The sequence below is a fragment of the Panthera uncia genome, chromosome B1, assembly GCF_023721935.1.
Source record: "Panthera uncia isolate 11264 chromosome B1, Puncia_PCG_1.0, whole genome shotgun sequence".
In the NCBI taxonomy this organism is placed as follows: domain Eukaryota; kingdom Metazoa; phylum Chordata; class Mammalia; order Carnivora; family Felidae; genus Panthera; species Panthera uncia.
In genome coordinates, this window is record NC_064811.1 from 1,994,546 (window position 1) to 2,019,979 (window position 25,434).

The window sequence follows — 25,434 nt, forward strand, 5'->3', positions numbered from 1 at the left end:
GTGTGACCACAAGCTGTGTGACATTGGCCTCCAGCGCCGGCCTGTGGGAGGCAAGGCCTCAGCGCCGGGCCCCGTTATCACCTGCCAGGTACACCGATTTCTGTACGGGAGCCAAATATCTGTGGTCGTCCCAACACGAAGCTGGCCGGGATCCCTTCAGTCCCAAACCCCGTGATTCAGCGAGGCTTGTCCGGACGACGGAGGAGTCCGTCCCGGCCGGTCGGTGTGGCTGTCACGGAGGACTGTGGGGCTGTGGCGGGGGGAAGAAGAAGTCACACTGACAGTTCGGCAGCCTTTATTACGTTCAGTCTACAGGATCTCCTTGCCTAATGTGCGAAACTTTACTTTTTGAACTTTTTCCTCTTCAGAGCCTTCCATTCCCCTTCCTGTGTGGCCAGACTGTTAAAAAGGTGTTTCACTTTTCGCTTTCTTTCCGCATCCCTTCAAAGCAAAGGACAAAACCCCATTTTCTGGATTAGTTGTTTTGCAGGATGTCTTGCCCGCGAGCCGCTAACGAGCACGCGGGCGCCGGACCCATGGAGACGCGGGGAGTCAGGGGCCCAGGCCTCCCCCCCCCCCCCCCCCCCCCCCCCCGCCCCGTCAGGCAGCCCCCCGGCTTCCTCACCGCTCCAGGGTCTCCGCCAGCTGCATCCGAGCCAGGAACTGGTTGTCCCTGCGGATCTCCCTGACGGCCCCTTTAAATTCACGCTTGTGTTTGTGGATCAGTCTTTTTCTTTCCTGCTCCTCCTTGCTGCTTCCCTGCTTCCGCCCAAACTCCAGGCTGAGAGTGGAGAGCCGAGGTCAAGCCCGCCCGCCTCGGGCAGTCTGCCCCCCTGTGGCTGTTCCCCCCGCCCCCCTCCCCATCCCGAGCCCTCCTGCGCCCCGGGGCTGGACCCCTCAGAGCGGGGCCGGGGGGCCGCGGCTACGCACACTTTGACCAGTCGGGGGGTGAACAGCTTCAGCGGCACGGGCTTGCTCTTCGCACAGATCAGCGGCCGGTAGCGCCGCTCCTGCTTCCCCATGGCGGCCAGCGCGCTCCGGCACAGGTCCTGAAACGCGGGCAGGCGGAGGGGAGGCTGCGGCAGGCCCGCCGGCGTGTGGCCTCCGGGCCCCGGGCCCCGGGCAGGAAACGGGTCAGAGACCCGGCCCCCCTGCTGCGCCCCTCTGGCTCCGGCCTCCTCCGCTAAGTAAAGGGGTGAGGGCCCGGCCGTGAGGGAGCCCCCTTCATGCCCACAGGGGTGGGGGCCGGTGCACGGCGGGCCGGCTCCCGTCCTGGCTCCCACTTCTGGCTCCCACTTCTGGCTGGCAGGACTGCAGGGCCACCGAGACCCGTGCAAAAGGGTGTCTTGTTGGCACACGTAGGAGTGAGGACCGCCTGTGCTTTGGCGTCCGGCAGACACAGTGGAATCTCCTTCCCCGGAGAAACTGCTCACAATGGGCGCCAGTGATCCACCCGTTAAGGACACACACGGGACGGCCTTCACTTGTACCCCGAGTGGCGAGGAGTGCAGGGGCAGCCAACGGGGAGCCACACTATGGGGGCAAGACTGAGTTTCTACCCGACTCTGTGATCTGACCTTACAGAACCAGATGGTTAAGGTACCTTCACCACGGCTGTGACTTCTGAGGAACCTTCTAGAAGCCGGCATACTGACGGTTCCTTTCCCCTCACATAGCTGTGTCCTGGAACTCAGGCCTCTGGCACCACGGGCACGGCACCCCTCACCCCCGGCCCACACAGTTGCTTCTGAGGCCAAAAGCCCCATCTCCACAGGAACTGCACGTGAGGCACGGCCAGCTTGGCTCGCCCCGGGTCCATTAGCACCATCGAGGCCCCTCGGTCAGACCAAATCCCGCAGGACCAGAGAGCCACTCCGTCCTTTAAAGGACAAGCCACAGCCACACCTACAGTAAGACACAGCTGTTGACACCTTAGCCTCCTCAATCTCTACGTGCTGAGGTGACTCCGTGTGGACCGCCCGGGCTCGGAGGGTGTCCAACAAGGGACGGCTGAGCTCCTGTCCTCACGGACACGGCCTGTCCCTGTGCTAGCAGGGGAGAGACACGACAATGTGTTCTGGAGGAGAGGCCAGGGAGGGGGTGAGCAGCAGGGGCCACTCCCTCCCAGACGGCCCGGCTTCCTGAGGAAAGCGAGGGGACGAGCCACCGGTCTTTAGGGACAGCGCTGCAGGCAGAGAAAAGGGCAGGTGTCAACTCTGCAGATGACGGGGTCCGAGCGGGTGAAGGGAGGGTGCCAGCTCGCCTGGCCTGACACACCACAGTCCCGCCTTCGCCTCCTGACGGGCCCTGACGGCCCCTCAGACAGAAGCCTATGGCCGGCTGGGGACGACTCCAGAGGAGACAGGGTGGGGAGGCGGGGCACCCACGGGAAGGAGGGTCTGGAGGTTAACGAAGGCACGACCAAAAGACGTGCCACACAACCGGCAGCTGTTGAAGACATCTGCTGAGAAACCGAGGGGGTCCTTCTTGGCTTCTGTCACCTTGTAAAGAACCTTGGGACTGTTCTCAGAAAACCTGTGAGGCTCAGGGGATGCGGAGCCCAGAGGGCACGTGACCACAGGGCAGCTCTCAGACCAGGTTCTCAAGCCAGACGCCGTGCAGGCCGAGTGCCTTCTCCCTCGGCACCCCGCTACTGCGCCTTCCCGTTGGTGTCCCCGATTCCTAGAGTCACAGCCTCGTGACAGGAACGCCCCCTGACCTGCTCCCCACCCACCCGAGGTGGCTGGGAAGCCTCACCTGGAGCTCCTGGGGGTGACTGCGGGCGGCCAGGTGCTCCGTCAGCAGGGCCCGGAGGGGCCGCACGATGTCGTGGAAGGATGGCAGGGGGCCGTACGTGAGCACGCAGCGCTTCACCAGAGCCAGACACACGGCCAGGCAGGACAGTCTGCAAGAGGGCGACACCCGGCGTCAGGGCCGGTGGCCAGACGGGAGCCGGCTCCTTCCCGTCGGTCACTGCCTCCGCCAACCACCCTGGCAGCACTCAACTCTGAGACCTGTCCCGGGCCGCGGGGCCACCGGAGCGGAGACCTTGCCCGCGCAGTGTCCGCAGCAGCCGACGGCTCACGGCATCGGGCCAGAAACACCGCGAAACACACCTTTCGTCCCCAAGTCTAAAGGACCGTTGTAGGAAATGCAGTAACAACTTTGGGAGAGTGGCTCTGTGTTAGGTTTTAAATTACTATTTGCAAAATCAAGCAGACAGATCTTCAAAATTTTAGGACAGGTTTTTTTTCCTTTCATGGACTTGGACGGACACTTCTCCACAGAAGACATACAAATGGCCAAGAAGCACATGAAAAGATGCTCAACGTCACTAGTCTTTAGGGAAATGCAAATCAAAACCACGAGTTGTCACTTGATTCCCATGAGAATGCCTATTACTAAAAAAAATGATAGTAATGAAATAATAAATGTTGGTGAAGATGTGGAGAAACCGGAACCCTGTGCACTGTTGGTGCGGATGTAAAATATGGCACTGAGTGGAGGCTCATCAAAAAAATTAAACACAGAATTACCATGTGACCCAGCAATCCTGCTTCCGAACATACACTGAAAAGAATTAAAAGTAGGGCCTCAAAGAGATACCTGTACACCCGCATCCACTGCGACATTACTGACAATAGCTAAGATGTGGAGGAACCCAAGTGTCCGCTGGTGGAGAAGCAAAATGTGGTTCATCCAGACAACGGCATATTATTCGGCCTTTAAAAAGTAAGGAAATTCTCGGGTGCCTGGGTGGCTCGGTCGAGCATCTGACTCTTGATTTTGGCTCAGGTCACAATCCCTGGGTCGTGGGATCAAGCCTCCATGTGGGGCTCTGTGCCGAGCGTGGAGTCTGCTTGCTGTTCTCTCCCTCTCTCTCTTCCTCTGCCCCCTCTCCCCTGCTCATGCTCTCTCCAAAATAAAAATCAAAAAAAAAAAAAAAAAAAAAAAAAGGGAAGGAAATTCTCATACCTGCACCTTGAGGACAGTATGCTCAGTGAAATAAGACAAAAATGAAGAGACAAAAACTCTGTAATTCCACTTCAGTGAGGTCCCTAGAAGAGCCACATCCACAGAGACAGAAGGTAGATGGTGGGAGTCTGGGGCTGGGGAGGGAGTGTACAATAGGTACACAATTTCAGTCTCGCAAATGAGAAGATTCCGGGGATGAATGTGTGGTGGCTGCACCGCACGCAGTGCAAATATATTTAATACCACTCAACTGCTCTCTTAAAGATGACTAAGACCCGGGGCACCTGCGTGGCTCAGCTGGTTGAGCGTCTGACTTCGACTTAGGTCACGACCTCTGTGAGTTCCAGCCCTGCATCAGGCTCTGTGCGGACAGCTCAGGGCCTGGAGCCTGCTTTGGATTCTGTGTCTCCCTCTCTCTCTGCCCCTCCCCCACTCATGCTCTGTCTCTCTCAAAAAATAAACTTTAAAAAAAATTAAAAAAAAATGATTAGCATGGTAAACCTTCTGTTGTTTTACTACGACAAAGGAACACTTGAAAGAATCCACAATTCTGAAAATCAGAGAATAAATAAAGACTTCTGACAAAAACCCCTGGTCCTCCTCATACTCCTCCTCCTGTAGACGGAGTGTTTGTGACCTGCCCCTATTCACATGTTGAAACCTAATCCCCAATGTGACAGAATTTGGAGGTGATTAAGTCTTCCTATCCATGCACATGGGATGTATTTCCATTTATTTATAGTGATCTCTTATAGTTTCGATAGTCTTTTCCCTCCTTGGTTAATTCCTATATTTTATTCTTTTTGACACTACTGTAAGTAAAATTTTCTAATTTTCTTTTCAATTGTTCACTGTGCATAGAAATGCAGCTGACATTTTTTGTTGACTTTGTATTCTGCTACTTCACTGAATTAACTTATTGGATCTAACAGCTTTTCTGTAGAGTCTTTAGAGGATATAAACATGTTAAGTTTACATCCTCTGCAGAGTGGACACTGGTGCGTCCTTTGAGTGCTTTCCTGGTCATGTCTGGCTCCAGGCCAGGCACTGAGGCACGCCCTCCCAGGTGCCCCAGGCCATACGCCTACCTCATGTGGTTGGCCTCCGTCTTAGTCTGGGCCTTCGGTCCATTTGCCCAGTGGAGGGAGAGGCCTCTCCTCTGCCATGTGGCTATGTCCTCTTCATCAGAAACCAAAAGCAACTCCGAATTCTTCCCAGATGCTCTGAAAGGGTGCACCAGAGTGTAACCTGAATTCCAGGTGGGACAAGGACAGAGACAGCCTCTGAGCATTACTGGGCTCAGAGGGCAGGCTCTACATGGTGAGGCCTGTAGAAAATTCACTTCTGACACACACACCCTATTTTTATCACGCACGGGTGGGACTACAGCTTTCGTAGGTGTGCCTGAGGGAACAGACCAGGTCCCTGACCTCGCCGGGGAGACAGGCAGTAGACAACACCTACACGACAGAAGTGAACAAGACTGAGTGCCAGAAAGATCACGGCGGAGCAGAGCAGGGGGAGGGCGGGAGGCAGATGGTACAGCTGACCAGCCAGGTCAGAGAACGCCTGTCACAGAGGACAAACGCCAGTGACAAGGACTTAACCCAGTTACCGCCCTGAAGAGCAACTGAGGCGGCAAGCACGGCCTGCCAGGCCTGGTGGGCTCCAGGCACAGCAGGCAAAGGGGGAGGGGAAGGTGGGCTGACAGCGAGCCTGCCCCCCGCCTCCCCCCACCCCAGCGTCCAGTGCATCTCACTGCAGCCCTCACCTTGGGCTATGACCATCTTGCAGCAGGTTCCCGGGGCACGACTGAGCCTCTCCAGGGCCCAAAAGCACACCTAGCACGCTGGAGCATGTGATGGGGGGTCAGTGGCCAGGGAGCAGAGCAGCGTGCAGGGAGGTTTTGCCGTGAGGTCATAAGGGGACAGTAGGACAGGCCCCATGTTTAGGGTACTGGACAGAGGAGCTGCTGGGCTCCCTCAGCCGCACCCCTGAAGGTCTGAAATCGTCCCACCGCCCCCGCCCCAGCACTGGTGAGGTGCTCCGCACAACAGGCAGCATCAGATCTGCGCCTTAACCCTGAGACACGATCTACGATCGGGGCGGGAAAGCTGATCCTACGGACACAAAAGAGCGAGGGGCAGAGATCAAGCGACACCTCGACAACCCAAGAGGGAAGCAGGGTGTGTGGTCACATCCTGGGCGTGGCCAGAGGCAGACAGGGGAGTGGAGAGTAGGGGGCAGTCTAGAAGATCAACAAACACTACAACTCCCTCCTGTCATAATGTTGCTTTTGATGGCTACGCCTCCCAAAATCCCCACAGTAGAAACTAGAAACTACACAGAGGAGGGCTGAACCGCTGGAAAGACGATGTAAGCCACGCAGAGTGAGTGAGAAGTTCTTGTTGCAAGAGAAAGTAATGAAAAGATAGATCTTAATGACATACTTATTTAACCCCAAATGTAAAAACGTTATCTCAACACATAATCAATATAAAAAACCCTGATGTGTCTTATTATCTTTAACAGGAAGTCTTGGTCGTTGTGCTTCATACCCAGCATGCCACCGTCCAGGCTCGTGCACATGGCTGCCGGCTGACACGGGGGACACAGACAATAGGGTCCCGACTCTCTCAGGGTGCAGTGTGTCCACACAATCATGCGCTCTCTCTCTCAAAAATAAACATTAACAAAAGCGGGGGAAGGAAAGGCTGCTCCTCTGGACAGCAGGGTTCCAGATGGTTTGGCCTAACGTTCCCGCATCCCACACCCTCTACAAGTAGTACGGGTTACTTTTAAAAGTCCTCAAAAAGAATGCTAACGTGTAATGAACTTGAGAAAGCTCCCTCAAACCAGCTCACCTTGGCTTTGCTTGTTTGGAGTTGCGATGTAGAGAATCCCGAGGAGAAAATTGATAAGCTCGGGTATGAACCTCTGAGACAGGGACACGTAATCCAGGAACAGGCAGCACACGAACAGGCCCTTCACCGCGTCTTGGAGGGACAGGACCGGACACTGGCACAGAGGCACAGGGCATGGTCAGCGGTCAGGAGTGATGTTCTGGAAGGCTGCACCAGGTATGCAACCTGGCTTCCCGGGTGAGACGTGTGGCCCCAGAGCCTCACCTGCACAGAGGAGTGTGTGTGTGTGCGTGTGTGTGTGTGTCTCCCTTGCGTGCTGTACTCAGGGGAGGCGACCCTAGTGTTCTCCCTTCCCAAGAACAGTTACAATGGCACCTACCGCCGTTACTGAACCAGCCATACGCCTGACCAAGGACAACGAGACTATCTGGGCTTTTTAAAGCCAAAATGGGGACAAGACCCCACATCAGACTTGATGCCTTCACCATGAACTTGTCTTCTCTGGTGTCACATCCTCTGTAACCTCGTCCGGGGCCACTTCTAGCCTCAGAGATACTGACTGGTCGTCTCCACAGGCCCCGCTGGATGACTTTCCCTCCCGTGGCCCCGAGGGTCACAAGCCCTGCGCCGCCACGGGCTCACCGAGCGGGGCCCGAGGACGTACCTTGGTGAGCAGCTGGCTCATGCACACGAGCGCAGGCGTCACGACGGGGTGCCAGAAGTCAGAGGTCGGAAACAGCATCCCAGCCAGTTTCAAATAAATGAGCTAAAAGACAAAGTGTTACCACACAGATTAAAGACACAGCAGAGTGAAGTTCAAACACGACCTTTACAGAGGGCCTGGCGGCAAATCGGGCTCTGACCGTCCCGGTCAAGGGCAGCGGAGCGCCTGCGACGTCACACCCATGTCCCACCTTCACCGCCGTCCGGTAGCCAGGGCGGCACCTCCCTGCACGTGTTGGCTCACACCCACCACACGCGCCACAGTCCACCAGAGCAGCCGCTAAGCACTGACGAACACGCCGACGGCCTGGCAGAAACGGGCAGAGGACGCGGGAGGACCGCTCACCAAAATAATTCCTCTCAAACACGTGAGATCGCCCTCAGCTAGACTCAGAGTGGGAGCCGTGGAGACTAAAGCTACACTACAGACCACAGGCCACCGTTTCTCTCTCTCATGGGTAAAGGCAGGTGCCAAGGCTTGGAGACAGGGAGATGGGCGGGGCAGACAAGTGCCGGGTCGGGTCAGGAAGAGGAGAAAAGAACGCACAGAGTCCCACTGCACCAGGCTCGGCCCAGCCCTGAAGAACCGGGGCGTGAGTGGTGGCTCTGGGATAAAAACAGACGAGGCCGCACGCACTGGATGGGGGCCCCGAGGACGGGGGGAGGAGGGCGACAATCACAGGCAGTTACTTTTCAGGGACTAACAGGGAAAGGTGCACCCACAGGCTACCCACCCTGGGAGGCACCGAAGAGGCTGGTTCACAGATTAAAGCAGAAAAGCGTCGAATCTGCAGACCCTTCATCTTGTTCAAAGGCACCAAGAAATCCCCCAAAACACCCAGAACTAGATCACTCTGAAAATGTCAGGTGCACCCCAGGAGACCCCACTCCTTCCGAAGCTCCTGGCAGGGGCTCGACGGTCAACCACAGACCTACCAGGAGGGCCTCCCACAGAGCCCTCGACCTCACTCTGACCTGGGACTCCAGGGGACACAAGGCACAGGGAGGCAGAGGTGGAGGACAGCCCACCTGGCCCCCAGCACCCCCGCCCCCCGCGACCCCTCGCTCTGCCAGCAGCAGACCACGAGTGTCCGCTAAAGGAACGGTCGTGAGGGGTGATGGCCCCAGGTTAGTGACTGCTGCACCCAGGCAGTGACACAGACACATTCCGCGTGTTAGGTCGTGAATCCTCACATCAGATCTCTAGGGCAGGCATTACTGTAACCGTCACCCCCGCTTCCAGACGAGGAGAAAGGCCAGGGCCACACAGCTCATCTAAGGAGCAGGGATGGGGCCCAGGCGCTGCCTATGGCCCTGCTGCACGGTCTCTGCACGGACACTCCGTGGGGAGACAGGCTGTGTCTCCTTGGCCACCAATCAGCAGGTAAACAGGGAGAGTCTGCTAAGGGCCGAGGCTCACAGAAGGAAGTCGCAGCAGCGGTGCATGGGCACTGGCTCAGATCCTGCTCTGGAGAGGCTTTAAAACCAGGCACGTAAATCCTGTATTTTTAAGTTTGTCAATCACTGTTACATTTCCACAGAAAAGCCTGAAGTGGGACAGACGGAACAAGTATTTCTTCAAAGTCACCGAGGCTGACAGCGCAGCCCGCGGCTCTTACGGGACCATTAGAAACCTCGGAGCCACGCAGGTGCCTCAGTGAGCAGACACTGGGACAGAGCAGCTCCAGCACGAGGGCTCGGGGCCGTAGGAAAACATACGTGTTCTGTTCGCCCTAAAGTCTCTCTGCCACTAAGGCCACGCACAGCCCCATTGGCGTGGAATCAAACCACAGTCTCCTCTTTTACGAAACACATTTTAGTTCACTGTTAACGGATAAACAGTCCTTCCCACCTAGTTCCGGCCTGTTCTCCAGATCAGTCTGGAAGCTCTAACTACGCACACTGTAGTAACCGCGCACGGTGCTCAGTCAGCCCTCCCAGGGGCCAATGCCGCTGGCCCCTGGTGGCTGAGACCACACCCCTGCTCACCACGTCCAGGCCTGGAAACGCCGCCCGGCCTCTGGCCTCAATCGCTCCTTCCATCTCGTGCATGGCATCTCGGAGGACAAATTGTATGCAGCTGCTTGCAGATTCAGGAAACATCTGGCAAAGATTATATAACTGCCTGTTAATCAGAAACACAGGTCAGGTGAAAATGACTCCAGAGAACAAAAACAGAAAAAGAGCCCCCAGACTTCACGTTCACCGTTTCCCTGTGATGCACTGGAAGCCCCTGGATGAAGCCACTTCTCCTCTTACTGATCTGGCTGGCCTTCCTGGCGATCCAGGTAATTTTTCCAGTAGTGCTTGTTCTATAACAATCTACACTTACTTTCGCCATCTCTTCAAACAGCCTGAGATTTTCGCAGCAATGGTAGTGAAAGGTAATGCCATCAGCGGCTCGTTCTACGTGCCACACTCAGAAGACCGTGCCAAGGCGCTGTCCACGGGAACCCTCTGTGAGCCCTGCCGTGCTGGCAGAAGGTGGCATGGGGGGTGGGGTGCACAGTGTGTGGCTGGCCCCAGAGAGGCACCCGTAAGCTACTCGTGCTCACTTAATCCTCCCTCCCCCACACCTCCCTCCGATGACCTGGCCCAGGAGCCGCGCTCCAGGGCCTGCTTTCACAGGAGTTCTGATGCAGCGAGGACCCCAGCCATCGCCGGGCAGGGTGGGAACAGGCAGACCAGAGGGACCAACCTCCCTGACGCTCACAGCACGAGCCTGTCAGGGTCCACTGAGGCGTGAACCTGGGGCGGGCGGGTTCCTGGACACCACAATGGAGTCTACCACGTGTCCCAAACACCTTTCACCTGTCCGAGCAGAGCTCGAAATTGTACCGGTGAACGAAACAGAAAGCTAATCTTCAAACACCAGGAACGAGTTTGAAGTGTTCAACTGTCTTAAAGTCAACCTGTTTGTAGGTACCATCATATCGCTCTCCAGGGTGATAGGAGCAGTGTGCTAACGCCATGCAGAGGGGGCGTCTTCACTGAGATCACCGTAGCTGGTGTATGCTGTGGGGTCTATTTACAAGGGCAACCTTAGTAACTCCGAGGTGTATTTTTGTGGCTGTAAGTAGGATAAAAGTTGTTCAACTCAGCCCCGTGATCCAGTTCAACTGGATCATCTGTACTTACACAACCAATTTATCAATTACTCTGAGGTCTGGTGGGTCATCTGTAGCCAAATCTCCAATGTATTCCAAGAGGAAGTCGAACAGTTTCTGCAGGAACACAGATTGGGAACAGAGTTCAGTGCCGAGCCCCAGAATAAAGACCACAGGCACGCAAGCCGTGCAAGGCACCGCCACCTACACTCTGACTAAAGCGTGTGCGCACACACCTCAGGGCCACTGACGGGGGCACCTTGCGAAACGCGGGCCAAGATTCCTGTGGAACACTGGGCGGTGGGTTAACGGGACAGCTGCGGGCTGAGGTGTGCACTCGTCCATCATGGCGGACAACACCCGAGCCTGAAGACCAACCAAGCACACACCCGGCACCGCCACCTGCTCCGTGAATGCGCGCGCCCAGCGGGAAGAGGGGCACCTTCCCAGTCACTCATCTCCCTAAGTCTAGTTCTGCCACTTGACGGCCAGGTGAGCCACTCCCTGAGCCTGATTTTCCTCGCCTGCAGGCGGAGGGCAACGGTGTCTCCTCCTGGGCCTGTGTGGTCAGCAGAGGTGGCCCTCGGCCTGCCCCGACCCCCCCCTCCGCGGTCACCATGCGGTGCTCACGGCCGCGAGGCGCTGAGGCGCACCGCGGGACAGTCAGCATTCTGACCCAGAGCGGGGCTGCCCTGCCACCCACAACGCCCAACACGTACTTCCAATTTCGCTTTGTTTCCCACCGCGAGGCTGGGGTGGTTGCAGGTCTTAATTCTCTCCACCACCAAGAGCTGCTCTTCCGTCGATTTCCCTGATAATAAGGATTTAAGTTCCTCGTAGGACTCAGGGGCTATCGAAAACACAAAACACATGCCACGGTTACTATTCAAAATGAGACTCATGTTTCTGATAACCCAGAGGTTAAGAACGGAAAGGAACATTAGTGATATACTTCACCAGAACACGATTTCACACGATTCTACAGACACATTTCGCCTCACACCATAGCTACCTCTGGTGCATCTGACACGTGCTCCAGAGCGTCCTGGGGCTGAGGTGAGGTGGGACGGCTACGATCAGTGACAGGCACCCAAGCACAGCCCCAGTGAGACGACGACTCCACGGCCAGCACACGGGAGGTTCAAGGGGCACGGCCCTGGTTCTAGTGTCCAGACTGGGCTCAGACCGACACGGAAGAAGCCATGTGGGTGCCGTCACCACCCCCAGACTCCCACCAGTCGCAGGCCTCGCCCGCCAGTGTCTCCTCTGGAAGTGACCCTAAGTCACGGGACAACCTAGGGCTGCTCACCAGAACCAGATGATTCTTCTCTGCAAACCAGACAACGGGACATGCCACGTTTGCTATAAGTTGCTATGTGGCCACTCAACTGCCCAGGTCTGAACACGGGAAGCCTCCTCACAGGCGGTTCCCCAACTTCCCAGGCCCTGCCCTGGCTCTCCGGGGCGGCCACGATTCCACCACAAAAGGCTGGCCACGGAAAGAGCACAGAGAGCTTCTAAGGAAAGGCACGTGGCGTCCTCATTTTGCCGTGCGCCCACAAAACCACCTGCAGTCACACCACAAAGGCTGGCTAACACTCCGGCCAGACAGCGGGGAGAATGACACCACGAGCCAAGACTTCACAGGTAGGCAGGTGTCCGTGTGCCCAGAAGCGTGCCCTCGGCCCCCACTCCTCAGAGGGGCCCCAGCGAGGCAGACACATCGCCAGGTCGTGGAGGTCATCCCAAGACATAAGAAAAGCCAGCGGTCTACCTGCAAAGGTATAGGGCAGCTCTGTTCTGGCAGCTTCTCGAGCTTTGTGACCATCGCTTTTCAGCCTTTTCCCTGGAGCCTGCTGGGTCTCTCTGTCCTCCTCGCTCTCCACGTCCGATTCCAGGTCCGAGTGCCCATCAGGGCCACTGCTCTCCTCTGAGTCCTCGCTCGGGCCTTCACCCTGTTCCTCGTCACTGTTGTCATCACCGGCTTCCCTGCTTTGCTCTTCCTCGGTGCTCACCTTTCCATCCTGGAGTAGAACAGACAGGGACACCGCAGGCTCACTTCCCCGGGGAGCACGCAGCTGGCACATCCTGTAACCACGTCAAAACGCCGCACACGGAGCACCAACCCTGTGCTGCACTCGCCCTCGGGCACCGGGCCCCACCTCGGTGAGCTCCTGAGCCGCAGGGCCTGCCGACAGCCTCCTGAATCCCGGTCGCCAGGGCTCTGGGCAAGGGTTAGCTCCTGCCACGGGGCAGCAAGGTGTGGAAGGCACACCAGCGGCCGTGGGCTCTGGTGGCTACGTCTGCAGTGTCTCACCACTGGCTCTGGGGCTGGGAGACGACTGGTCAGCAGGGACTTCATAACATTTGGGCTGCACCTGGAGGTGGCAGGACCTCAACACCTGGGGGTGACCCCCGACTGTCCCCTCCTGCTCAATAGCCCGGCGTTCTGTGAGCACTCCGTTTCCTGCCTCGGACCCTTTTCTGCTGAAAAAACTGTGTCTGTATTCCCGCCCTGAAACCTGATTCGCTCTAAAGGGGAGAGAGTGTAGACTTTACAGACTTTGTGAACTAAAAACTACCGGTTTCAGAAACTCGATTATTTTGCTCAACTCGCTCCACAGCAACGCTGAGCCCTCATAAACCAAAGTGGCCAATGTTAATAGGCAAACTCACAGCAGGGGACTAGCGTGCCCCTTCTCCAGGCAGCCAGCCTGCTTCCAGGTGTGGGACCTGACCCGCCAGGGACACCCAGATACAGAGCACTTTCCACCTGTGATAAACCCATTAAACGAGACACCGGAAACTGTGCTTTTGAATTCAAAGAGCAAGCCGACCCGCAAAGGCAAACACTCACTTTGTAAGAAAGCAAGTGCCTGTCGTCTTTGTCCAGGACAAAGCCGTCATTTAAGTCATCCGCTGACTGATGTTTTGGTTTTTTGGTGCCGCCGTCCTCGTCCCTTCCGAGCATTCTCCGCAGCCTGGCAGCCTGAGCGGGAAAGAAAGCAAAGCCGCCTGTTGGGCTCACAGAGCTCGTCGGCAGGAGGCACGCCGTCCCTGCCCTCCTTCCCCCAGGCCCCGGTCCCTGCGGCAGCGGCTTTGAGCCTGCTGTCTTCTTTCTAACATGCAGGCACCAGGCGAGCAGGCATCAAGTGGGGGACTTCCTATCGCACAGGAATGAAAATAAATGCTGTGGCCCAAGGATGTTCTAGTCACAAGGAAGGCAAGCCTGTGGTTCTAAGGTCTTTCTGGCTAAATTATGCAGACTTAACTCCCCAGTGCACACCACCGAAGAGGGCAGGCACCCCGCGGTGTGGTCTGTGTGTCCAAGCCGCGAGCCCAACCACACCGCTATTTGGAAATACGCAGGTGACAGAGGAGGCTCGTGATGTGGCTGTACCGAAAGGGATATAGAATGGTGTGCCAACATTCGTATATTTTTTAGAATGTTTACTTATTCAATTTTTAAAAAACGTTTTTTAGTTTTGAGAGAGCAGAAGCAGGGGAGAGGCAGAGAGAGGGGGACAGAGGATCTGAAGCGGGCTCTGCACTGACAGCAGCGAGCCTGGTGTGGGGCTTGAACTATGAACTGCAAGATCATGACCTGAGCTGAAGTCAGACACTCAATCAGCTGAGTCATCTGGGAGCCCCAGTGTTTGTTTATCTTTGAGAGCGAGTGAGCAGGGGAGGGGCAGAGAGAGAGAGAAACAGAAGATCCGAAGTGGGCTCTGAGCTGACAGCAGAGAGCCCAACGCGGGGCTCGAACTCACGAACCATGAGATCATGACCTGAGCTGAAGTCAGATGCCTGACCGAATGAGCCACCCAGGTGCCCCAATTTTTGCTTTAACGTATGAAATTTTAAAAGGCTTAAGGCACAAAAAAAAAGTTGAGAAAGCAGTACGCTTTATAGTTAGCAGTTGCTCTGAGGTACAGGCATTAGAGCAAACACTGTTTATTTGGTGTATTTGAGTATTATCTGCATTTTTCTTGCTTCTATAATAAAAAAGATATTTATAGTAAAATCAACATAAACTTCAAATAGTCTAAGATTCCTGTGATAAAACAGTGCATCTGCGACCCTCCTCAGAGAAGGCAGAAGGAAGGCCTCCCGCGTGGACCACGTGGGCCGAGTGGCGCTGGGCCCCAGGTCACGGTCACAGTCACACCCATACCTCCAGCTTCTCAAGCCGCTCCTGCTCCTCCTTCGCCAATTCCTCTTGTGTCTTCATCCGGTTAGAGGGCTGGGCCTTCATTTCAAAGCCAAGTTCACGGACCATCATGTCATATGCGTCAGGCTAGGGCAGAAAGAAGGAACTTCATTTTTAGGGTTTTTTAAAATGACCTGCACAGCCACTTCCTGCATGTCCAGTAATCCCTGGACACCATGGTGGATGAAGCCAAACCATATCTGAGTCTTTTCTTCTTGAAAGAAAGCTATTCTCATCAGTCTTGAGAACTTTAAAAAAAAATTTTTTTTAATGTATGTTTATTTTTGAGAGACATAGACTATGAGTGGGGGAGGGACAGAGAGAGAGAGGGGGAGACACAGAATCTGAAGCAGGCTCCAGGCTCCGAGCTGTCAGCACAGAGCCCGACGCGGGGCTTGAACTCATGAACCATGAGATGGTGACCTGAGCTGAAGTCAGATGCTTAACCGACTGAGCCACCCAGGCGCCTCAGTCTTGAGGGCACTTTAAGTAAAGATACATAGGAATTTTCACTCCTGGGAAATTCTTCTAAAAACATACCTGCTTTAATAAAATGTTGCTCATTAGGCATGAAGCCCGCAAAATGTGGGTTGGGTAAAGGCAGCAGCGACAGTGAGAGTGGCTCACAAAGGTGGACGCTGGCCACACATCAGTCATCCAGTGAGATCCTAGGTATTTCCTAGAAGCCAGTCACTCATGCAAATGCAGCTTTTCCAACAATTCGGACTAAAAAGAATGTGGTAGGAACCATATACTGTTTGGAGGGAAAACTAAGTAACTGTATACATAGACATACAAACGTGTAATAGGAAAATTCAAACACCACCTGAAGGAGGTCTCACCCTCGAGGACTTCTCGTACCAAGAAACCACCATTTTCTTTAGTTTAATTATTCAGGAGTAGATATGGAAGTCACTTTTTGTCTCTCTACGCGGACACCACATGCATTAGGAAAAGTTCCTGCCCACCGGAGGATGCAGGAACCAAGAGAAAAGGAAACAGTTGTTGATGTCAGGAACAGGCCAGAGGAGACGCCGGCCTCCACCTCTTCCCAGAGAAAGGTCAACCGACTCGACTCCCACCTTGGGCTTCTCCTTTTTGTCCTTGTTGTCAGACTTGGGTGTTTTGTGTGCAAGGAGGGTCTGGATCTCTTTCCAGTCCTGATCCAGCTTCTCTGTGAGCTCCAGGGCATCTTCTCGCTGTGCCTGCCTCTCCCTCTGGGGAAAGAGAAGAGACACGGTGTGTGCCACTACTGCTGGGCCCCGACCGAGCAGCCCCACGTCAGTGTCCAGGCCACACTCGACGCAGAGTCAACGCTTCATGCATCAGCAGAATAGAGAGACCATGAGAAATCAGTATTGTAAAAGGAAAGCTACAAAATCTCATCACACAGAACTAATTTCCTGCTGTAAACTGTTCATTAAGACGCTCTGAACAGTCTGCCGGTAGTAAAACAATGATAAAATAACGTCAACATACAAAACCCAACCAGACAAAAAACACCCCTCCCCAAAACACAACGGACCATGAGAAGTATATACGTGGTGAAATAAAATACCCCTATTCAAAATTAATGCTTCTATTAAGTACACAGAAAAATGGTAGCTACAGCCTAAAGATGCACAAGGAAAAAAGTCCCAAAGTGTTTTGCGAGCGTCTCTGGTGACGGAGGCCCCCACCGAGTTCGCTAGCGCACCTTCTCCTGTTTTGATTTTGCAATGAGCTCTTCAATCAGTTCTTTGCGTGACCGTGGTTTCTCCCCCTCCTCGCCTTGCTGCTGAGCAGTTTTCTTGTGAAGGAGGGCACCACCACCTCCAAAATGGGTGGCGGTCAGCTCGGCTGGCAACAAAGAACAGAAAACACGTCTGTGAAGCCCAGGCGCTGGCGCAGGACCCACTTCCTGCCCTGGTCCACCAGCGTTTACCCAAGTGTGGTCTTGAGAACCAATTCCGTGTTCAAGAAAAAACGGTCACACGCAGTAGCTGCACGAGACCACAGGCACAGTGGCACTTGAGAAACACCCAAGACCTCTCCAAGAAAACCCAGACATAGCATACCACTTGATCATGACCTGATGACTGGAAACCCCAAGGATCTACTTGCTGATTGCATTGCATAAAAGACCAGCAAATTCAATTAAACAAGCTGAATGATGAGTCTTAGGAGGGAAATCTTAGGATCAGGCTGCACCAGAACCTCCATTCTTCACACCTTCTTGGGCAGGGACTCGGAGATTAAAAAGTCCCGAGGGCAGGAACCCGAGCCAGCAGCATAAGACACTGATGTTCAGCCGGCCCCACTTACCAGGGCAGATGAGAGAGAAAGCACTGTGGGAATCATCACCTTTGGAATGGAAAGAATCCTTAAAAAACCCAGTATCTCAGCTGAGAAAATGGAGGCTTATACATTAAGCCATACTCACTTCCAGTAACAGAAACAGAACGTCCAGGCCACTTTCCCCAGCGGGGCCCAGGGTCCCACACTGCTGGCAGCCTCAGCCCTCTTGTTAATGCTGCCGCCACCTGCTGAGATCGCAACGAGCACCTGCCCCCGCCACAGCTGCGCAGGTTAACGTGTGTGCAGGAAGGAAGCGCATCGTATGTAACACTGCCAGGCTCTTGAGGCTGCCGGTCGGTGACATCGTTTCCACGGCCCACTCACCAGGGCTGGGACTCCGTTTCCACCCGCTCTCAGCTGAGAAAACTAGAAGTCTCGCCCACCCAACCAGAGAGCATCTTTGGGGCATCATCCTCGGCCCCTCAATTACCACACAAGTGTCTGGGCCATCCCTTCCCAGCTACTCAAGGAAATGACCTGAGCAATTCAACCACCTTTGTCCCAAATCAAATTTTCTCATTCTATCGGGTCATTATCTGATTTCTCTCCCGTTGACGCGCTCTTCTCACCCTCACTGCGCCCGGGCTCCCCATCACTGCTGGATGGGCTCCCCGCCGAGGCAGGCTCACCAGTTCTCACTGTGCCTACCACCAGGGGCTCGGGACCCCTCCCACTCCCTCCGGGAAAGGCTTTTTTCTAAGTGGTTTCCAGCAGCTCCAGGATGCCTCATCCGCTCTTTCCCTCCTACCCCTAAGGCTGCAGCTCCAGGCCTGAGGCCTCCCGCGAAGGTTTAACAGCCTTTCAAACCGCCTGAAGCCAGTCCGTGTCACAGTCCAGCCCCTCCCAATGTCTGGCAGTCCCACCTTAACAGGTGCTCGGGCAGAAACCCTGGGAATCTTCCGATCCCTCTCCTCCTCCCACACCCGTATCTAATTCATTCGGCAATCCTCCTGGCTCGGCCCCACAGGCGAAGTCGTGCTCCGTGCCCTCTGATGGCTTTAGGTCCTCAGTAAAAGCCAAAATCTTTCTTGTGGCTTAGGTAGCTCTGGTCCACCCACCTGCCATCATCCCTCGCCCCAGGCATGTTCCCACCTGAAGTAAGGATCATCCTGGACACTCTTGCCCTTGAATCTTTATGTGATCACCACCTTCTTTCTCAGTGAGGCTAAAATCAAGACTACCTGACTGGCACATTTCAGCCTGGAACTTACTTTATTTTTACCCTACAACACTTTGCTTTCAATTATTCCATATAATTTAGTGACATCTTTTGTTTATCGTCTGGGTCTTCCCAGTACTAAGGTGCAGGAAGGTTTTATTCACTGCTATTGTTTTTTTTTTTTTTTTAATGTTTGTTTATTTTTGAGAGAGACAGAGACAGAGCTTGAGCGGGGGAGGGGCAGAGAGAGACAGAGGGAGACACAGAATCCGAAACAGGCTCCAGGCTCTGAGCTGTCAGCACAGAGCCCGACGCGGGGCTCGAACCCACAGACTGCGAGATCATGACCCGAGCCAAAGTCGGACGCCCAACTGACTGAGCCACCCAGGTGCCCCGATTCACGGCTATTCTTATAGCACCAAGAACAGTGCCTGCTACATAAGCCAGTATTTATTAATAAAAAATTCCTCTGTTTCCTAGAAACTTTATCAGAAAACACTATTTAGTATTTTAGTAATTCAAGACTATTTACAATATTTTCTGAAAATAAAAGTAGACAAACCATTAACTAATAAGGTGGTATTACATAAGAAATTCAGTCATGGGGCACCTGGGTGGCTCAGTCAGTTAAGTGTCTGACTCTTGATTTCAGCTCAGGACATGATCTCACAGTTGTGAAATTGAGCCCCAAGTCAGGCTCTGTGCTGACAGTGCAGAGTCGGTGTGGGATTCTCTCTCTCACCCTCCCCTGCACGCACGCACACGCGTACTCTCTCAAAATAAATAAACATTAAAAAAAAACCCAAAAAACAACAAATTCAGTCTTGGAAAAAAAATCTTCCATCAGTGTGCTTATATTAGGATTTAATTAGAAAGCTTTTTAGATACTTATGTATTCTGAAATCCAACTATAGTTTACAGTATGTTAAATGCTTGTTTTCATAACGTGATAGAGAATAACACCGTGGTTTCGGTTTAAGTCAAACCCAGAGGGATGTGAGGCGTAGCTCCACCTGGCTCTGCAGCCCCAGGCAAGTTCCCAATGCCCAGCCTCAACCTCAGCCTCTGCAGCTACACAAGGAAGTAACAGCCACCTGTCACCTCTCCTAATACACGAGACTATACCGTGTCATGCAGCTGGACAAAACAGAATGTGTTTCCAAATGATTCCTTTGTGAAGTTATAGTGAGTACACATATTTTCAAATATAAGAGCCTTTCTTTTCTAAGTTACCTGGGTTTTGGTGAGCTTATAACCAAAATCAAAGGATGCCAGGAAATCTCTAATGAACAGTCAAGCCCCTAAGACCCAACACCAGGAAGACATGGAATCCAGCGTCTCCTCCAGACACCCGAGCATCACAGCCTCTTGTGCCAATAAGGCCAAGGCCACTCACCTTGTGAAGACCAGTTTGGAAACATGAAGGTGTCAACGCTCACCTTTACCACAGTGAGTTATGACCAGCTAAGTGACCGTGTTTAACACTTAAGCACTCGAAACAATCTCGAACAATGAGAAGACAAAGAGAAAGGCACAGAAGGTGAAACTAGTCTTCTACAACCCCCCAGTCTCAGCACAGCTGTGGTCCCATCCCCAGTACCATGCGACAGAACCATGTGTGCCCTACGTCCTAAGCCTTCTGACCCCAGGAGCATCCAAATTTCAAAGGGCAATCGCGGCTTTAACGCCTTAGCTTTCCACACACTGTAAAGACAAAAGCTTTAAGTCAGTTTTAGTTTCTGCATCCTTCTGAAGATGTTAGAAAATGGGACACTTTTTTTGTGTGTTTATTTTATTTTTTTATTATTTAAAAAAAAAATTTTTTTTAACGTTTATTTATTTTTGAGACAGAGAGAGACAGAGCATGAATGGGGGAGGGGCAGAGAGAGAGGGAGACACAGAATCGGAAGCAGGCTCCAGGCTCTGAGCCGTCAGCCCAGAGCCCGACTTGGGGCTCGAACTCACAGACCGCGAGATCGTGACCTGAGCTGAAGTCGGACGCTTAACCGACTGAGCCACCCAGGTGCCCCTAGTTTGTTTATTTTGAGAAAGAGAGCGCACATGCAAGCATGCACACAAGCAGGGGAGGGGCAGAGAGACGGAGAGACAGATTCCCAAGCAGGCTCTGTGCTGTCAGCACAGGGCCCGAAGTGGGGCCCGATCCCACGAACTGTGAATCATGACCTGAGCCGAAATCAAGAGTCAGATGCTTAACCCACTGAGTCACCCAGCTGCCCCGAAGCTAAATTTCATCTGCTTTGGTACCATGATACCATCTATAAATAAGAAGCCCAGTATTAACTACTCCCCAAACTGCCATAATTGATTCCATGGTAATAAAGACTAAAAGAACCACGTAAAACCGTTAGTTCAAACATTCAGACCAAACTGACTAAACAGGGGTAGCAAAGCAGTGTGGGTGAGGGCAGAGTCAGTGAGGTGGGTTCTACCCATGGCTCTGAATCATGGGTCACACTAATCACCTTGTTTCTCTGAGCTACGGGTAAAAATGAGCTGCGGTGAAGTTCAAATAAGATAAGGGATACGGAAGTGCTTTCTCAGCCTACAAAAGCTTTTGTCTATGTACATATACACCCTCTGGACATAGTGAAAAAATACACAAAAGACCCTGTCACGTGTACAATTCTTGACAGGCTAGAGATGTGGCACTTGTATCCCACATTTTCCTAGGTCTCCAAGGGCTGGACGAAAGTAATGATGAGCAGACTGCCCCCACTCCCGCCCTTACCAGACAGCGTTCCTCTCTCCTCAGCATCACTGTCACTGTCCACAATGTCATTATGTTTTTCGACATCTGCCAAAGACTGGCCGTAATGAGTTAATTCTTCATCTTCGTTGAGGTTGTAGATGCTTTTCTTTTCATGTTGTCGCTGACAGAAGAAAAAAAAAATCAATTTCCTAAAAATTCCCCACCATTTAATAGCAAAAATCAGTTATTCTTCCACTATTTACATAATGTAACAATGCAGCCCAAGCAGCTTCCAGTTTATTCTGGGTCATGTGAGCAGTGATTCAGATATAAACAGAACCCCCGGAAGGTAACCAAATCAGCGGGCCAGCTCAGCCACCGGTAACTCATGCAGCCTTACCCACCAGGATGTTCCACAACCTACTCGCAATCCACCCGACCAAGCCGCAGGAGCAACTGAGTCAAGAACGCCAGGACACATCCTGCTGCACGTTCTAGTTAAGCTACTCTTCCACCCAAGCGGCATTTGCAAAAGGCTGCTTCCCCCTGGCCTACGCAGACAAGGTATAGGATCTGCACCTCGTGCGTGAGTGCCCACACAAGTATAGGTGAACAACGGGCACGGGGCAACTGCCTTCTCCCTGTGCTGGACTCTTGTTCAGTCTGCAACATAAGACCCTCCTCCAATTGTCTTGCATACCTGTTGTTCCAGGGCAAACCTCTTCATCATCTTTTCCTCTGGGCTCATGTTGCTACTGTATTCCCCAAAGCGCTTATCTGTGAATACATTGGACTTATCCCTTTCTTTGTACTCCTTCAGTAACGTCTGGGTACGCTGGAAAACAGATCACAGAAAAATCTCACACTGGTCCCAGTGCAATTCGGAGCTCTGATGGCTTGGCGATCTTGGTCCCTAAAGGGAAAACGTTCCTACAAGGGGACACGGGATGGTTCCGATGAAGCTTAAGACGACACTGCCACCTGGCCATTTTGTACGCCTCAGACCACTGAAACCAACAGTCAAAATACAGGGGCTGAGCTGCCAGCCGGAAAGACTGACCTCAGTTACCGAGGGAAGCTGGGTTGCCACCATACAATGGAGACGAAGAGAGGACTGTCTGGGGCTCAGGGGATTCCCTAGAGCACGCGTGGGGACCTCCATGCCCAGTACTAAAGGTTAAAGAAAAAACAACAGCAAGCAAAAGAAAGCAGAACGCTGGAGCACGCAGGGGGAGCTCCACCAGGTGGAGAAGCTGGAGGAGCTAAGGTTCTGGCTGAGAGGAAGGGAGACATGAACAAGGACTTGAACAGGAAGCCCTATATGTAAACCGTAACGCCATAACCGATCGCAGACACAAAGGCTGTGGTAAGGGGCGTGCCCGTTTTCTCTTTGGTACACACGTGCCTTTGCTGGTAAACAGTCAATCCCTGTTACCTCTCGGATTCCAGATCCATAAATCTGTCTGCTTGCTAAAGGTTATTTGCGACTCCGAACCAGTACGCGTGGCACTTTCGTGGTCATTCACGTGTGTGAGGCCCAGGAGGTGAGGCCAAGCGTGTGGACACTGAATTCCGCCAGCCCCGCCACTTCCCAGCTCCGACTCTGGGAGGCACCTCACCTCTCTGTCCACCAGAGGCCTCACCTATAAAAGGGAAGTGATGGTAGTGATCACCTCAGGCTGTCGGTACGGGAGCCACTAGATGGCTCGGGACAGAGCCGGGCACGGTGTGCGTCACACTCAGGTCTAGCTTTGGGTCTCGGCTCCTCCCTTCCTGACCTGAAGAAAGGCCTGGAACCGTTCTTGTCTCAGGTTCCTCATGCGTTAAATGGGGTAACAGTACTTCCCTCGTAAGGCTGACGGCGAGGATTCAATACGAACTCCTTGGTACGACGCCTATTCTGGTGGGAGGGGTCACGGCCACGTTAACTCTTGTTATTTCACAAGTTCTGTGAGAACTGAGGAGGGTGAGGCCTGGCCATGCGATGGCGCGTGCTGCCCAAAGCGCTGCCACTGACAAGAGAGAGGGCACGTGGGCCAGTGCGTTTGCTTCCGAGGGACTGTCACTGAGAAGACGCGGCCCCCCCAGCCCCTGCCACCCTGTCTGCCCCACTCCCCCACATCCAGCTTTAACCGCCCCGGATGACCTGAGTTCCCCTGGGACAGCTCTGAGCCCTTCCGCCCCATGCCGTGCCACACTCTCCGCTACAGGGGACGACGTGCCTTGGTCCCCACCTGTGACATTCCGCTCGCCCTTCCGAGCTCCAGTGTGGCTCCCACTAGGAAGAAGTTTCCGATGTTCCTACTGTACCTCCTCCAGACTGTCAGCCCCCAAAGCGCTCAGGTTCTACTTCTGAATCCTTCAAAGGCCTGTTTCTACTAAGTACTTGGGCCAAGCACCGGGGATCAGAGGAGGCACCAACACCTCCCTCCAGGCCTTCAGCACAGAGCACGGAGGAGTGGGGCCCCGGGCACGTGGAGGTGTGGCACCTGACAGGTGAGTCCACCAGGTGCTACAGGCGTGAGCAACCTGCCCTGTTGGGGCCGTAGGGCTTGGGAAAGTATCAGATGCGGTGACCTGCACCAGCCCCTGGGAGCCTTGGGGAGGTAAGGTAGGAGTTTTTGGACAAACTGAGTTGTAAGAGGCAAAGCAAGGACAACAGGTTGGGCCAGACTGTGAAGGAGTCTGACAATGACAAGCTGAGAAGTCTAAGAACAATAGCTCGTGTTTAGAGAATGCTAGAATGCTTCCTATGTGCCCGATGTGCTATTTACTTAACCTTACAACCACTGGCAGAGAAAGACGGTTATTACCATCCCCACTTTAGCAATGAGAATACTGAGGCCTAGGGGGTGAAAATAAACGCGGCTCTTGTAGAGCCCACACCACCCCATCCCAGAGCCTGCCCTGGGGTGAACCCCGGGGCACTGATCAGAGTCCATCCTAAGTTTGTCGTGACCACTCCTTGGAGGAAGGATGCCGACTGATTCAGTTCAAAGCTGGACCGCATGGCACACTGTATGACAGGACGCAGTCGGCCGCCCTGGAAGGCAGGGGGTCCAGTCTCAGTGGACCTTTATCTCCCAGCAGCTAGAACAGAGCTAAGGCTTCACAGACATTCAAACCAGTTCTGAGACCTTGGGAAACATACACGCCCTTTCTGTGCCTTAACTTCCCCACCTACCTTAACTTTTCAATAAAATACTAGTGTATATTCCTTACAGTAACAACAAATATCCTGAACAAACCAAAGAACGCGTCTCAGAGGCTGCATATAGATAGAGAATTCCATCTGCACTGACTTCGAGAGGTGCAGATTATTCTGGAACCCTAAGTACGGGAAAGAAGGAAGCATTTCAGTTGCCTCTCAAGGGACAAGGTGCTGCGCTTGGAAAGACAGAAACACGTGCTCTCCAAACGTCTGTGAAGCATCCCCATCCCGTGTCTGCCTACCCGGGGAGGAAGAGCATCCACAATCCCCGAACCAACAGCTCAGAGTCCCCGAGAGACAAGGCTGTAGGAGGTGTGCGCAGGGGTCACGGGGCACAGAAGCGATGACCCACGCCCGAGAGAGAAGAGCACGCGTGTGCTGCACCTCGACGAAGCGGCAGCAGCTTTCCAGGGCAACGTCACCGCCGCGCGTGCAAGGGCAGCAGGCGTGAAGGCTCACACGACACACCACAGAACGCCCAGCCGTGCCGGCATGAGTCTGATGTCTTGAAAGGAGCGCATCTGGCTCTCCTAGCGGTCCCAGGGCGCCAGCGCCCTCCGGGACCTCCGTTTCACAGCTCCGGGGACCGCGGCGGTCCCGGCACGTCCCCACGTCCCGGAGGCGCGACCCCCGCCACTCACCTTCTGGACGGCCCGCGCGCGCGACACCCCGGGCAGCCCCACGGCGTGGCGCGCCTTCCTGCCCAGGACCGGGAACTTCTGCCGGTTGACCTTCACTTCGAACGGGTTGGGGTTGGGTCTCGCGCGGCCTCCCGCCGGGGCCCCCAGACCCTTCCTGCGCGCCGCGACACCCCCAGCCTTCCCCATGGCTCGCATCAGCCACCGCGAAGGCCCGCTCGGCCAGCCGCACGGATCGCTCCGTCCGGAAACGCGTGCGGGGACCTGAGAGCCGCCCCGCCCTCGTCCCGCGAGAACTGAGCCAGCGAGGCGCACCAGCGACCGGCGAGCTAGCCTATTCGCCTACAGGCCAGCGACCACAACTCCCAGCAGGCCACGCTCTCCCGACCCGCCACTTCCTCCCTGCGCGCGGCCTTCTGGGAGCGTTGCTGCCCTGCGCGGCGCCGCACCGCGGCGAGAGGTGCACCCGAGCTCCCTCTTCTGGGAACCGGCCGCTGTGA

The 25,434-nt window shown here is 54.2% G+C and overlaps 1 protein-coding gene across 1 annotated transcript; it reads right to left on the reverse strand.

Moving 5' to 3' along the window:
- Positions 1–278: 278 nt before the first annotated feature.
- Positions 279–25,206, reverse strand: NOP14 (NOP14 nucleolar protein). The gene is made up of 18 exons (XM_049630211.1): positions 24,938–25,206; positions 21,786–21,920; positions 21,125–21,266; positions 16,576–16,718; positions 15,962–16,096; positions 14,844–14,966; positions 13,527–13,658; positions 12,444–12,693; positions 11,389–11,519; positions 10,701–10,786; positions 9,552–9,687; positions 7,504–7,605; positions 6,840–6,993; positions 5,064–5,223; positions 2,758–2,905; positions 931–1,049; positions 626–781; positions 279–441 (listed from the first exon to the last, which is right to left on the reverse strand). Exons 1-18 carry the CDS (start codon positions 25,130–25,132, stop codon positions 342–344), a joined length of 2,547 nt encoding a protein of 848 aa, XP_049486168.1. The 5' UTR covers positions 25,133–25,206; the 3' UTR covers positions 279–341.
- Between the last annotated feature and the right edge of the window lie 228 nt (positions 25,207–25,434).

Excerpts from the sequence above, each read along its gene's own strand:
- NOP14 (XM_049630211.1), bottom strand. The coding sequence starts at position 25,132 with ATGCGAGCCATGGGGAAGGCTGGGGGTGTCGCGGCGCGCAGGAAGGGT. Across the intron at positions 21,267-21,785 it reads GGTTTGCCCTGGAACAACAG|CGACAACATGAAAAGAAAAG; the intron begins GTATGCAAGACA and ends TTCTTCTGTCAG. Across the intron at positions 5,224-6,839 it reads TCCAAACAAGCAAAGCCAAG|GTTACACTCTGGTGCACCCT; the intron begins GTGAGCTGGTTT and ends CCTGGAATTCAG.